This window comes from Terrapene carolina, unplaced genomic scaffold (assembly GCF_002925995.2).
Source record: "Terrapene carolina triunguis isolate 2854851 unplaced genomic scaffold, T_m_triunguis-2.0 Scaffold836, whole genome shotgun sequence".
NCBI lineage: Eukaryota > Metazoa > Chordata > Testudines > Emydidae > Terrapene > Terrapene triunguis.
The window spans coordinates 4187498-4202667 of record NW_020665187.1 but is presented as its reverse complement, the minus strand read 5'-3'; the positions used below and the strand labels follow the sequence as shown (position 1 = coordinate 4202667).

General features: G+C 60.5%; 1 protein-coding gene across 1 annotated transcript in view; it reads left to right on the top strand.

The window, feature by feature from the left end:
* The window catches only part of MARCHF9 (membrane associated ring-CH-type finger 9), a 16143-nt gene extending 973 nt beyond the window's left edge, over positions 1–15170 (top strand). Inside the window, exons 2-4 of the mRNA XM_026660755.2 lie at positions 10491–10646; positions 11256–11448; positions 14817–15170. Coding sequence (XP_026516540.1) covers positions 10491–10646; positions 11256–11448; positions 14817–15148 — 681 coding nt within the window. The 3' untranslated portion in view covers positions 15149–15170. The remainder of the gene's footprint in view (positions 1–10490; positions 10647–11255; positions 11449–14816) is intronic.

The window sequence follows — 15170 nt, the reverse complement described above, 5'->3', positions numbered from 1 at the left end:
TACTAGGGGTGAGGGTTGCCGGGGGTTACTGGGATTACTAGGGGTGAAGAGTGTTAGGAGGTTACTAGGTTGAGGGATACTAGGGGGTGAAGGGTGCCAGGGAGAGATGATGGGTGGAGGTACCAGGGGATGAGGGTGCCGAGGGATTCTGAGGGGCAGGGCAGGCAGGATCGAGAGTCAGCATGTGGGGAAGATGCTGGGCCTGCCTGATGGTGAATGTGGCCAGCGGGTTGGGTTGCTAGGAGGTGAAGGTGCCAGGCAGTGCTAGGCTGTGGCTGGTTATCAGAAGACGAGGGTGCCAGAGCATGGGCCATAGTAAGGATAGAAACATGTTGGAGGAGGCAAGAATGCCAAGGTGCAACAGGGGGTCAGTCAGATACCAAATGGCGAGAATGCCAGTGGACAAAGTGTGAGCACAGGCCAGGGTCTGTGTGCCAGGCAATACCAGGTCTGTGCCTCGTGGCAAGGGAGCCGGGTTCTGTGCGCCAGGCAATGCCAAGTCTGTGCCTCGTGGCAGGGGAGGCGGGTTCTGTGCGACAGGCAATGCCAGGTCTGTGCCTCGTGGCAGGGGTGCCGGGTTCTGTGCGCCAGGCAATGCCAGGTCTGTGCCTCGTGGCAGGGGTGCCGGGTTCTGTGCGCCAGGCAATGCCAGGTCTGTGCCTTGTGGCAAGGGGGCTGGGTTCTGGGCGCCAGGCAATGCCAGGTCTGTGCCTCGTGGCAGGGGTGCCGGGTTCTGTGCACCAGGCAATGCCAGGTATGTGCCTCGTGGCAAGAGAGCCAGGTTCTGTGCGCCAGGCAATGCCAGGTCTGTGCCTCATGGCAGGGGAGGCGGGTTCTGTGCACCAGGCAATGCCAGGTCTGTGCCTCGTGGCAGGGGAGGCGGGTTCTGTGCACCAGGCAATGCCAGGATCTGTGCCTCATGTCAAGGGAGCCGGGTTCTGTGTGCCAGGCAATGCCAGGTCTGTGCCTCGTGGCAAGGGAGGCGGGTTCTGGGCACCAGGCAATGCCAGGTCTGTGCCTCGTGGCAGGGGTGACAGGGTCTGTGCGCCAGGCAATGCCAGGGTCTGTGCCTCATGGCAGAGGTGACAGGTTCTGTGCGCCAGGCAATGCCAGGTCTGTGCCTCGTGGCAGGGGTGCCGGGTTCTGTGCACCAGGCAATGCCAGGTCTGTGCCTCATGGCAAGGGGGGTGGGTTCTGTGTGCCAGGCAATGCCAGGTCTGTGCCTCGTGGCAGGGGAGGCGGGTTCTGTGCGCCAGGCAATGCCAGGTCTGTGCCTCGTGGCAGTGGAGGCGGGTTCTGTGCACCAGGCAATGCCAGGTCTGTGCCTCGTGGCAAGGGGGCCTGGTTGTTATGGTGAAGATGTCCAGGGAGGGTGTTTGAATTGTCCTCCTGGCCCTCTGAGGAAATGCCGATGCCCAGACGAAGGTGGTCTTAGTGGGCACGGTGTGTCCCTTATTTTGCAGACCAGTTCCTTGCGGGGCCACGTCCCCTCTAGCCCACCCGCTGCTCCCCCCCTCAGACCCCGGGACTGGGTCATACCCACCCTTGGGGTGCCGTGGATGGACTTAGGGGGTGGGTTGGCAGGACGGGTCTGGGCATCTGGGGGGATGTGTCCCGATGGGGACAGTCAGTGGGATGGAGGAGTATGCAGCTTGCACTGAAATGCTGGGGGGATAAAGGAGCTTTCAGAGGCTGCACTGGGGTTACAATCATGCCCAGGCATTAGCCAGACCTAGCTTGTGGGTGTGTTGTTTGGGGCCGGGGCGGAGAAGCCTTGTGTCTCAGCACGTGTTGGCCTGGCGCGGAGCACTATACTGACGGCTCGCGGGCTGCCCCCAGAGCATGCAGTGTCCAGCAGCCCCTTTCTCCACCGCCGAAATGCAGCTGCCTCTGGGGAGGAGCGCAGCCGCCGCTTAGCAGTGCGTGAGGGTGGATGTGCGAGCACGTCATTCAAATGGCACTGCAGCGGGATGTCTAAGGGATCGGGTAATTCCCCGAGTTGGAAGTGGGGTGCCGGGGATAACGCTGTGACTCTTGTGAGAAGACTTGGGAGGCTCTTTAATGGCCAGCGGCATGTAGTGGCTTCGGAAGTGTCTCGTCCCAGTAGCAGAGGAGCCTAGGCAGACTCCTGGGTGGCATGGGGCCTCAATCCCCAGCTGGCTGCAGGCACCTGGCAAGACCTCCTGCGATCCCGGCCAGAGGTACTCCGAGATGCATAAGACGGTATCTGTAACTCCAGAGGGGAAGCGCTGCTTGCCTTTGAGAGCCGGGTTGTGACTGTAGGCAAGGCAGATGCCCGGCCTGGCGCTGAACTCGCTGGGCCAAGCTGATGGGGGTGCCCCTCAATTGGACTGGCAGGATGGGAAATGAGAGAAAAGCAGGAGGTTGGAACCGTGGGGTAGACGGGTCGCTCCCTCCATCCCCACCTGTTGGCCCCACTGCTTGGCAGACACAGACCTGCCTGCGCCGGAGGGAGGCGGGATATTTATGCTGGGATTTGGGAACCGTTAATTAATCCTTCCCCTTCGAGACCAGGCGGCCACGGTACTTACCGTGCAGAGTTTGTTCTTCCGGTCCCGGTGCTGCCGGATGCCCTGGGGAAGGGGAACTGCTGGTTTGAACAGGCCTGGGCCGCGGAGTCACGGAAGGCGCAAACTCTTTCTAGGAACCGCCGCGGCGTGGCTAGAGCAAGGCACGTGGGTCCATGCCCCTCAGCTGGAGCTGGGCAGATTAAAGGGGCAAAGAGGAAAGGAGTGGGGCTGGGGATCTGGGGTGGGCGGACCCCAGTGGGAACCCCCTCCCTCTCCCTGGGGGAGTCCTTGGAGCATTTTAACCCCTGCAGCTCCGAAGAGGGAATGGGTATGAGGCCGGTGGGATTTTTGTGGCCTTGAAGATCTCAGCTGGAGTGATTTAGGGTTTGCACTAGGGCTGGGGGGTACCGAGAGAAGGGACCCCGTGATATTGACTGGGCTCATTTGGCGCTAATGCACCAGTAATTCCCTCCTCGCCGATAAGCGGGGGAGGGTAAACGCCCCAGGTAAATGTGTGTGTGTTGAGGGGGGGGAGGGCTTGCGTCTCTGCCTGTGCTGCATACACCGGAACGTGCCGGTGGGGACACGGGTGCGTTTTAGTGCACATTCATGTGTGGCCCCATGTGCCTATGCAAACACGTGGGCGTATGCGTGTTGGTGTACGTGTGTGGCTGGACACGTGTGCCCCCGTGCCTGTAGACGTGTGTGAGCCCACGCCTCTAGGTGTGTACGTGCATACATATTACATGGATGTGCGTGCACACACGTGTTTGTGCATGCTTCAGTGCTTGTGCCTCTTTAGACTCCAGCGGGGGGCTCCCGCCTGGATATTCCCTATGTCCCTGCAGCCTACCAGGGCTGGGGGGCTGGGGACGTGTGGGAGAGACAGGGAGTGTTGTCCCCCCACCCTCCGCAAACACCACCAGGGATTGGACCCTGGGCAGATCCAGCACGTCTCCGTCTCCATCCCAGCCAAAGCAATTCGTTAGGTGCTGCCAGGCCTGGTGCGTCGGTACCAGCTCGCCTGGGCTCGGGGAGGGAGACGGCCCAGTCCCCACCAAGGAGGCTGGGCTTTCTGGCCTCCCGAGGGCCTGGTGTCTGAGAGAGGAGCTGTCCAGGCCAGGGCCAAACACATGGGCCAGCTGGGGCAGCAGGAGGGATGGCAGCTTGGCGGGGACGCCCGGAAGCCAGCCAGGACAGCACTGGGTGAGGGGTTGGGATCGTGGGAAGCCCCCGCAGCATATGCAGCCTGTTATATGGGCCCATGGTGGCCGTGCTCCACCAATATTCAGGAACGTGGGCCCGGCTCCACCAGTATTTGGGCTTAGATTTTCAGAGCCGTCCCGTCTTGGGCTTCAGGGGGACGTGGGGTCCTGGGCGGCCTGGGGGGTTAGCAGAGGGCCTGGTGCCATCAGCAATGAGTGACCTGGCTCCAGCCTGCCCTGCCCCACCTCTTCCCGCCCCCTCCCCACCCCATTCCACCCCTTCCTCCAAGCCCCTCCCCGCCCTATTCCACCCCTTTCCCCAAGCCCCCGCCCACCTCTTCCCACCCCGCCCCACCTCTTCCCGCCCCTGCTCTGCCCCCTCCCTGCCCCCACTCCACCCCTGCCCCCAAGCCCCTGCCCGCCTCTTCCCACCTCGCCCCACCTCTTCCCACCCCTGCTCGCTGCTGCCGGCGCCAGGCCCCCCGCTAGCCCCGAGGCTGCCCTGGCCCTGTATGGACGGGACGGCCCTTCTTGGACCCATTCTGGGCACCACCAAAAATTCTACAGACCTGGCGCCCACAGGTTCCTTCTGGCCCCTCCCTCCGGGACCCTGCCCCATCTGGCATCCCACGGCTCCAGCATGGGAGCTCTCGCCCCAGCCCTAGCGGTGGCTCCCCGGGCGGCTCCGTCAGGTCGATAGGATATTTCCCCTCCTCCCGGCCCAGCTCCTTCGCCCCCCGTTCCCTGCGCAGGGCTGACCCCTCTCCACCCACAAGTCGCTACATCTCCAGGGCATCCCGCCCGCGCCACGGGGGCTTCCCCGTAAAAGCCAGTGCGCAGCCTTAGGAGCAGGAAAGCCGCATCCTCAGCCTGGAAGGGGCCAAACTCGATTGGCAGGTGCCCGGTCCCCTGCCCCCCAGGCTGGAGGCCCATGTCCCTACGTCCTGGTGGCTGGCATTTCTGACCTCCCTAGGAGATGGGGTTACGAGTTGCCTTTGCTCTGTGGGCCCTGGCTGCTGACCCTCATCAATGGGGCATTGCTCCAGCCCGGGGGTGAGTGTCAGGGCCGTGGGACGGAGTGGGTTCATCCTCCCATTGTCTCCCAGCCGAGCCAGGTTAATTCCCCCCCAAAACTGTCTTTGTCGCTCATCTCTGGGCTCCATGCTCCATCGGTGAGACCCCCTGCTCTGAGCCGGGAGGCCTCCGCCGTCCTGGATCACATGGCCCGTCTCTGTGACTCAGTTTCCCCCTCGGTGAAATGGGAGGATGCGGTGGGAGGCGTGAAGCACGTGGGGGGAGGCCCCTGAGGGTGGTTCTGGCCAGGCCCCGAGGGGGTGGGGAAGCCCAGGGGCCCCCTCCCCAGCTCTCTGTGGTGGATGGGGCCTGGGCCGGGAGTGGAGCCTGGCGGGGAGTGAGTCATCAGCCCAGCGTGGTGCACGTTGAAATGTCACTTTAATTGGAGCCCTGTCGTGGCTCCAGGCGATGGGTGAGACATTCCCCGCTGCACGTGCCATGCGGGCTCCATGGGCGGTTGGGCAGCATGGCCCAAGGACAGGAACCGCCACCGGCTGTGCCAGGACTCCGGGGTAGGCTGGTATCCAGGCCCCCTGCTCTCACCCATTAGCCCCCACTAGCTGGGAATAGAACCAGAAGTCCTGGCTCCCAGCCCCCCTGCTCTAACCCACTAGCTACCACGCCCTTCCCAGAGCTGGGGAAAGAACCCAGGAGTCCTGGTTCCCAGCCCTAACCCACTAGCCCCCACTCCCTTCCCAGAGTTGGGGAAAGAACCCAGGAGTCCTGGCTCCCAGCCCCCCCCCCAACCAGCTAGCCCCCACTCCCTTCCCAGAGCTGGGAATCGAACCCAGGAGTCCTGGCTCCCACTCCTGTGTGTTAGCCACTAAACCCTAATCCCAGGGTCCGTATCCTCCCGTGTGGACCCCCCCATCCTGCTGTTATACCCCTTCGCCTGCTCTGCTCAAACTGTGAGCCCTGGGGCACAGGGACTGTCTCTCGCTCTGGGTCTGTGCAGCGCCTGGCACGACAGGGCCCCAAGCCTGGGTGGGGGCCCTGGGGTGCCACCATAATACAGCAAATTACTCATCCTAAAACACTGAGCTGTGGCGAGGGACAGTCCCCACCCTGGGAGGCGTTCACCTGAGGAGGGGAAACGCTCCGAGGGAATCACAGTCCTGAATCCTTCGCTGCCCCATGTCCCACCCTAGTGCCAGTCGCCTGTAGCCGCGGCGGCCCCGGGCAGCCTCCCCTGCAAAGGGGGCAGCGCGTGGGGGAGATGTTGGGGTGGGAGCTGGCAGACAAGGGGGGATGGCTGCATCGCTGGGATGGGGGGAGAGGAGGGTGCTGGGTCCATGTGGTAAGAGCTGAGCGGACCAGTGCGGGAGGGGGTGGGCAGAGGGGTGCTCAGCGGGGAGGAGGGCTGTGGGGTGCTCAGCGGAGGGGCAGAGCAGTGGGGTTCTCAGTCATGGCCCAGAACCTCACTGCATTAGGTGCTGTACGTTATTTATTAGGTGTATTACGGTAGCACCTAGGAACCCCAGTCGTGGCCTAGGACCCATCACGCTAGGCTCTGTGTGTTATTTATGCATTAAAGGAGGGGGATTTGCTGTGTGGCCGGGGGCTGCCCCTGCGGGACCGGGATGGGTCGCTGTCCCAATCCTGCATCTGGGACTCCCAGAGCTCACAGCCCCACCTGCCTGCCCTGGGGGCTGGGCTGTTTGCCCCGTGCGCCGTCTCCAGACATCATGTACCAGGGGGCCCTGCCCAGCGGCCCCGAGTTAGAGGTGCCTTTGCCCCCATCCTGGCCGGGGTTGGGGGGTTGCTCAGACACATTCTCAGGTATGTGTGTGTGTGTGGGGGGTTTTCTCCATTGTTCCCATGGAGTGGAGGGGGGATGCGCCATTGTTCTCCGGGGGATTCCCCTGGCGTACGGTTAGCCCTCAGGTGCTGGCAGTGCCGGGGCGGTTCCGTCCGGAGCACCGAGCCGAGCTCCACGCTAAAAACGGGCTTGGCCCCTGTGCTGAACCCGGTGACTCCGGCCCCGGATCCCCCCGAGCCCAGACCAGACCGGCAGCGGGACGGGTGATCAGAGGGGGCGTTCATTAAAGAACAGTGCCCATGAGAAACGGAGCGGTGGGCGTGGCGCCATTTTGTTTGTCCCATGTGGCCTTAACAATGGACCGGCACAGGCCGTCCGAACTCCCATGGGGCTAAAGCTCCCGGGGCGCCGGCTCCATCTGAGGCTCTGTTCTCTGGGGGCTGCTGGCAACTCTTGGCCGTTTGGTTTTCATTTGTCTTGCAGCAGCGAGGGGCAAACGCTATTTCCCTCTGGCGAGCTCCCCCGAGAACTGCCCTGTTGCAGAATGGCTGCCGTCTCCTATCGCTCTGCATGGAGCAGAAGTCGCAGGGGCCCTCAGGGTAGCCTGGGCTGTGGAGGGCTGGGAACCAAGAGCGGGGGTGGCCATCTTGAAAGAGGGCAGCTTGCCTGGAACGTTGTGAGCAAAAATAAATGACCATTAGGCCTAAAAAATGCCTTTCAAAAGCTACCTATGGCACCAGAGCCCTCCCTCTCTGTACCTCCATATTCAGGCCCGGCCCTGCCCTTGCTGCAAGTTAGAGCAGCCTAAAGGCCGCTCTAATTTGTGTTCTGCTTCCCCTGGCCCCATGGAGCCAAGAATACCCAGAGTGCAATGCGCTCTAGCCATGGCCCCCAAGCCGCCCCCTATGCCAGGGGCTGTGGTGCAGTGCGCGTGAGCAGAGCCCTCAGGCCAGCTCGGGCACCAGCCACCCTCGTGAAGGCCTTTGGGCGGCGCCAAGAGTCCAGCCTCTGAAGCAGACGTTGGTCGGTGCAGCCATGGGCACCGCTCTCCAGCCTGCCCGGTCTGGGTAAACCCCCAGCTGGAGTCTGGGTGGGATCACACAGGTATGGCAGGAGGTGCTCCTTGGATGACAGGAGTAAATGCCCCTGGGCCTGCTGGGGAGAAAGGGCCCGGGAGACTTTTACGCCAGATGGGGCATTTGGGGAGCCAGAGCAGGCCCCGGTGATCTCTGCCAGGGGCTGGTGTGGGCCAGCCCAGTGGGGAGACGGCTCAGAACCCCCTGCCCTGGCTGGGTCAGTCTGTGCAGCCAGCCAGGGTGGCAGGCGGGACGCGTGCACCAGTGTGGGGTCAGCCAGCCGTGAAACTGGCAGAGCGCGATCCGCCGTGCGGTAACCAGACGAGCTTGGCGTATGTGCGGCCTCTGCCTCGTGGCACAGGGCCGGCGGGGAGAGGACCCCGGCGGGGGTCTTGGCAGGCGCGCACACACACACACCGCCATCCAGGACATCCCATGTAACTACCCCAGCCCTGCTGCCAGTCCTGGGGTTTGGGTTTTTCTTCCTGGGCTCTTTAGCTGTGATAGTGACCAAGGCCCCTCTGGGTCAGCTACTGTCTGTGGGTCTGTCCCCCACTTCTGCGGCCTGGGCTCTGCCGGGTTGGCGCAGCCTGCGCCGCGCCATGGTGAATGCAGCGCCCCGGGTACTTCGGTGGGGGGGCCCAGCTGGGTGCAGGGGGCTGGAGTCTGGCTCCAGTCCTGCCAGATCTGGGTTTCCCCTGGGGAGGAGGCTGCATGTCCCTAGATTATCCTCCCCCATCGGGGAAGGGTGCCAGCACTTCGGGGCGCCCGGCCTGCTCTGTCTCTGCTCCAGGACTCCGGTCAGTTGTGCTGCGGGGCCCTTCGCAACGGGCGCCACCCATTACCCATCACACCCGTGCCCCCCAGTGTGCCCTGGGCTGGGTTCTCTGCTGCAGGGGAGGGAGGCCAAAGCCGTGGGTAGAGAGGCTGGGGGAGGGGAGCCTCCTGGAGAGCCCCGCACTGTCTGCTGATCAGGCAGAATAGCACAGACGCTAATTAAGGGAGAGGGAGGGGGGCGAGGGCAGCAGGGACGCCGGGGAGCTGCGATCGGGGTCTGTCTGTGACCAGCTGCTGAGCGGGGAGCACGGGAAGGAAAAGCCAAGTGATGGTCATTACCATGCCAAAGTCCCCCGGCGAAGGGGAGGTGACGGAGTCGGGGCGCTGGATCAGCACTGACGAGGGGACGGGATTCCAGAACAGGGCGAGAGGCGGGGCTGGGATACCAGGGGCTGTGGGTCGGGACTGAGGAGCATTGGCAGAGCTGCGGGGGGCAGGGGGGCTGTGGGTCGGGATTAAGGGGCACCGGCAGAGCTGGGGGGCAGGGCTGGGATGGCAGGGGGGTGTGGGTCGGGATTGAGAGGCACCGGCAGAGCTGGGGGGGCAGGGCTGGGATGGCAGGGGGTGTGTGGGTCGGGACCGAGGACCATCAGCCGAGCTGTGCGTGGGGAGCTCAGCTCCGATCACCCAGCTGCCCTGAACGGAGATGCTCTGTAACGCTGTTGCATCTCCGAACAGCCAAACAGCCGCCCCAGCCTCCCCCTCCCGTGACGGGAAGGGATCCCCCCGGCCCAGCACGGAGCATAGCCCAGGCTTCCTAGGACAATGACCCCATCTCTGAAGGCAGCCGCCAGCACATAGCAAAGCCCCTGGGGTTTCCTCGCATCTCAGCCCCCTTCTCCGCTCTGCAGAATGTCGTCGCCTCTCCTTGGAAGAGGGGATTGTCCCCAGCCCCCGGCACAGCCAGCCCGGGCTCCTCTCGGCCCCACGCAGCTGGGGACAGTCCCACCGTCAGACCAGCAGCTGCAGCTCCCGCGGCGGGGAGCAATCTGCAGTCCGGTGTATGGACCTGCTGCTGGGGTGGGGCTCCTGGGGGGGCACCATCACGCGGCCTCCCCGCTATCATGCCACAGGAGGGTCCAGCCGGGATTTTGCACCCAAAAGGGATAGTTAGAAAAAAACCAAAGATTTTATGCAAAACTTGATGGGACTCGGAGTGTCATCGTGGGGGCTTCACCCATCCCCCCGCTGGGCACCCACTCAGGGATACACGGAGATGGGGCAACACCATCATCCATCCAGCCCCCTTCTATCTGTCCATCTCCATACAACCCCTCTATCTATCTATCTATCTATCTATCTATCCCCATACACCCCCTCTATCTATCTATCTATCTATCTATCCCCCTACACCCGCTCTATCTATCTATCTGTCTATCTATCTATCTATCCCCATACAACCCCTCTATCTATCTATCTATCTATCCCCCTACATCCCCTCTATCTATCTATCTATCTATCTATCTATCTATCTATCTAGCCTCATCCACCCCATCTATCTATCTATCTATCCCCATACACCCCTTCTATCTATCTATCTATCTATCTATCTAGCCTCATCCACCCCATCTATCTATCTATCTATCCCCATACACCCCCTCTATCTATCTATCTATCTATCTATCTATCTATCATCATGGTATCTAAGCACCAATTTCCTGTGGTCGAAAAACTGACCGATGGCTATGTGTTGTTGTTTTTTTGGGGGGGGGGATGACCCCTGTGACCCCTGCTGAGGGGACTCGCCGGCGCTCTGCTGGCCCAGTGTCTCCGTGAAGCGTCGTTAGTGCTTCCTGTCAGGAGGCATGAAATATTTATGCTAATTGCTCCCCCCGTCAGTGCATCAAGCAGACGAGGCTAATAAACTGCTGTTTAAATGTTAGCGGCCTAATGGAGCGTGGCTCTCGCCAGGCGCTCGCTGTGGCCGCAGAGCGGGGAGGGTTGGTGTTACCCAGCGTCCCCCCCCCCCACCGCCAGCGCCTAACCCCAGGGCCTGTTTGCTTTGCAGGGGGAGCTGCTCAGCCCATGCCGGTGTGACGGGTCCGTCCGCTGCACGCACCAGCCCTGCCTGATTCGCTGGATCAGCGAGAGGGGCTCTTGGAGCTGTGAGCTGTGTTACTTCAAATACCAGGTGTTAGCCATCAGCACAAAGAACCCCCTGCAGGTGAGCGGGTGGCGTATGGGCACACGCACGCTCCGGCACGCCCACGCACTGACGCGGACCCACAGACCCGCACGCGTGTGCACACAAGCTACGCACACGCCCTGACACTGATCCAGGGCCATTGCACTCCTAGACAATGGACAACCTCCGGCTATCCTAGCCCTTGGCTCCCCTCCCACAGCTCTGTCGGTGCCCCTCAATCCCAACCCGCAGCCCCCTTCTCCCAGCCCTGAGCTCCCCCCTCGCCCCCGTCCTGATGGGCTCCTACAGGCAGTACCAACGTTCCTCAGAATCCACTCGACAGCCAAACATTCCTCAGAATCCATTCGGCAGAGACCAGACCTGACTTAACTTTATCCTGGTGCACTGGCAGCAGCTTCCCTTCCCCGGGTCTCCTAGCCCCTGTGATTCCCTCCCCCCAACCCGCTGCGGCCCTAGCCCCTTCCCCCCAGACACCAGATCCTTTGGCCTCTATGATTCCCTTGCCACACATCGTGTGCCCAGCCACTCGGGTCTCCGTACCCCACAGTCCCCAGCCCACTCTGATCCCCCAACTCCCCACCCCGCGCCCGATCCGGTAACCCGTCGCTGCGCCTTCTTCCCTTGCAGTGGCAGGCGATTTCCCTGACCGTCATCGAGAAGGTGCAGATCGCAGCCATCATCCTGGGCTCCCTCTTCCTCATCGCCAGCATCTCCTGGCTCATCTGGTCGTCCCTCAGCCCCTCGGCCAAGTGGCAGCGGCAGGACCTGCTCTTCCAGATCTGCTACGGCATGTACGGCTTTATGGACATTGTCTGCATAGGTGAGAGCCTGGCCCGTCAGGTCCCTCCACCCCAGCCGTGGGCTCCCTGACTTCCCCTGTCCACCCCCTCTGGCTGGAGCTAGGCAGCTCACGCCGGAGCAGTAACTGAAAGGTGAATCCACCTCATCCCCCACCCTCTGCTGCCCAATGGCCTCCTCACGCCTCCCCTGTTCGGCTCTGAGGTGCACCATGCTTGGTTCCCGTGGCGATGGGTAGGGCGGGACCATCAGAATTCAGAGTACTGGGAAGCAGGACCTACCTAACGTGTGATGCACGTGGGGGTTTGGGTGATGAGGGGCTAGCCTGGGACTCAGGAGAACTGGACTTGGTACCCGGCTCTGCCACTGCCTTGCTGGGAGACCTTGGGCACGTCACTCCCCCGCTCCGTGCCTCAGTTTCCCCTTCTCTGTAAGACTGTACGTTCATCAGGGCAGGGACGGGCTCTTCTCTGTACGGCACCTTGCACAGTGGGGTCTTGGCTGGGCTCTCTAGGGGCTCCTGCTGTAAACAGGCATCCCTCGCTGGCAATAAAGCCCCACCTGATTGCAATGACGTCTGTTAATTAAAAGCGAATGAAGCGGACTCAGGACTGGGACAAGATCGGCAGCGTTCAATGATGGGCTCTGCCGGCAGCAGAGACGAGACGATTACCGGCTGGGGCTTTGTGGCTGGAATGACGAGCCTCCAGCTGCAAATGAAGGGATGGACTGTAAATTTCCGATTGAGTCAGCAGCTACGTGTCCCATTGTACCCACATTAGGGAATGCGAGAGGTCAGACTCGCAGCCAATGGGCAGGATCCTGTGATAGTGAAACAGGAGAAATGCTACTTAGAAATGTCTGCACATATTTGGTGCCTTCCCCATGTGCGAAAAATTTACAGTAATAGGTCCTGTTACAATCAGGAATAACAATTATCAGATAGAATAATAAGGTAGAATAATAATTAATAGATAATAATAAAAAGCAATGGTTATAGCTTAATAATACTCTAATAAAATAATAAATAGAATAATTGATCATTCTAATAATGATGACTGATATTCTAGTATAAGAATAGATCATGATAATTATACTGCAATAATCTAATATTAAAATATTAACATAAATCGCTAGAATGATAATGCATACACACTAATAACAGCATTTTAATAAAATAATACTTATCGTTTAATAATATAATAAAACACTTAATAGCTAGAATAATCATTAATAGGTGGAATTAAAAATAAGAATGAATAGTCAGCCAGCCCATTCTGAAACGATTGTTTATTTATATTACTGTTATGCCTGCGGGCCCCAACTGAGAACATCAGGCTCCTTGTGCCGGGCGCTGTACGTCCATATAGCAAGAGAGAGTCCCTGACTTAAAGAACTTACAACCTGCATAGACAATGGGTGTCAAGGGAAACTGAGGCACGGACAGGGGAAGGGACGTGCTCAAGGTCACCCGGACGGGTAGCGGTAGCACCGTCCGAAGGAGAGTCTCACATTGCTGAGATGGAAAGCCCTTGTTCGCCTTCTGATCATAGGGGAGGTGATGTGGCTAAGTAGTAGCCAGGTCTGCAGGCTGAAGGACGTGTGTCCGCAGCCTCCCAAGCCCGGGGCCTGTTTCTCCGTTGCCCTGGTCCTCGTGCGACACACGAGGGCACAGCCAGTGTAAAACGCTGTTGTGATGTGGGCGGTGTGAACGGCTGCACCACACGCAGGGCAGTGGAGAACCTTGTGGGCGCTCGCTCCCTTTGGGTCATGGAGCACCAGGGAGGGATTGTGTGCACGTTGACACCCTGTCCAGAGGTCTCTGCTCATTAACGACCCTGCCATAACGAACCAGAACACACAGCCCCAGCATTCATGAGCACCCCTGCAAAACCAAACCAGCGTGCGTATGGAGACGCAGCACGTATTAAAACCCTACGATAACAGACCAATGGGTGCAGACTCGCCCCTTGGAGACCCTACAATAATAAGCCAGTACACAGAGCCCCAGCGCTCCTGGGCAGCCTGACAATAACAAACCAGCCTGCAGTGATAAAAGGCTCAGATCCAGAGCCTCAGGCTGGCAGCTTCCGAGCCTCCATGACTCTCCAAGCCCTCAGCTCCACAGCCACCGCCTCTCCGTTCTGAGCCTGTCTAGGGCTCGGAGGAACCGCCTTGCCCTGGCTGGCTTGGAGTTCACACTCCTGGCCCTCCTTGGCAGAGGGGAGGTCTCTGCACGGAAACAGGGCGGGGTACCCACACGCCCACCATGCCGAAGGGCCTGTTCAGTCACAGGGACTCCCGTCATGGGAGCAGTATGCCCACCCAGGCCAAGCAGGGCTCAAAGTGAAGGACCCCGCCCCGTTTCCGAGCCCAGCCACTGGGCCAGGCCTGTGCACATTTAAGCGAAACTTGCCATGGCTGAATCAGCAGTGGGCCCTTGTTGCCAAGAAGGCTAATGGCATTAGTAGGAGCATTGCCAGCAGATCAAGGGACGTGATTATACCCCTCTACTCGGCACTGGTGAGGCCACACCTGGAATACTGTGTCCAGTTTTGGTCCCCCCACTACAGAAGGGATGTGGACAAATTGGAGAGAGTCCAGCGGAGGGCAACAAAAATGATTAGGGGGCTGGAGCACATGCCTTACGAGGAGAGGCTGAGGGAACTGGGATTGTTTAGTCTGCAGAAGAGAAGAGTGAGGGGGATTTGATAGCAGCCTGCAACTACCTGAAGCGGGGCTCCAAAGAGGATGGAGCTCGGCTGTTCTCAGCGGTGGCAGATGACAGAACAAGGAGTAATGGTCTCAAGTTGCAGTGGGGGAGGTTTAGGTTGGATATTAGGAAACCCTATTTCCCTAGGAGGGTGGTGAAGCACTGGAATGGGTTCCCTAGGGAGGTGGTGGAATCTCCATCCTTAGAGGTTTTTAAGGCCCGGCTTGACAAAGCCCTGGCTGGGATGATTTAGTTGGGGTTGGTCCTGCTTTGAGCAGGGGATCGGACTAGATGACCTCCTGAGGTCTCTTCCAACCCTAATATTCTATGATTCTATGGCGACGGGCCTAACCCCAAGGTAGTGCTGGTCTCCAAGGGGTCAGACCTGTCAATCTAGGCCCCATCCGCAGCCAGCCCCCCGCAGCCTTCCCCCTCCCAAACACCAGGCCTCCCCACGCCCTCCCCCAGAAGCTTGCAGTTGTCCATGGAACCTGGAGGGAATTAGGGGTCCGATTCCCACTGGGATCTGACTAGCTGGGCCCTGGCATTTTCCAGGGCCACATTGTCATGAGTGAGTTCCGAGCCCTGGCGGGCCACCATCTCGAGGAACCTGTTTGGCTGCCTGCCCCAGGAGGTCTCACCTCTTTCTCCCCCCCGCCCCGACTTCTCTCCCCTAGGTCTGATCATTCACGAGGGCTCCTCGGTGTATCGAATCTTCAAGCGGTGGCAGGCAGTGAACCAGCAGTGGAAGGTGCTGAATTACGACAAGGCCAAGGACCTGGGGGAGCCCGTTGGCAGCGGGGCGGCCAAGGCCGGGGGCAGGAATTCACGGACGAACCCCTCCTCCGGGAGCGAAAGGAACCCCCGGCGGGGTCAGCGGGTTAGAACGATTTTGAACCATCACTGTGGCTACACCATCTTGCACATCCTCAGTCACCTGCGGCCGAACGAGCCCCGCGGGGGCGCCAGCTCTGGCCGGGAGGTGGTCATGAGAGTGACGACTGTATAATGCCGCCTGGCCGGCGGACGGG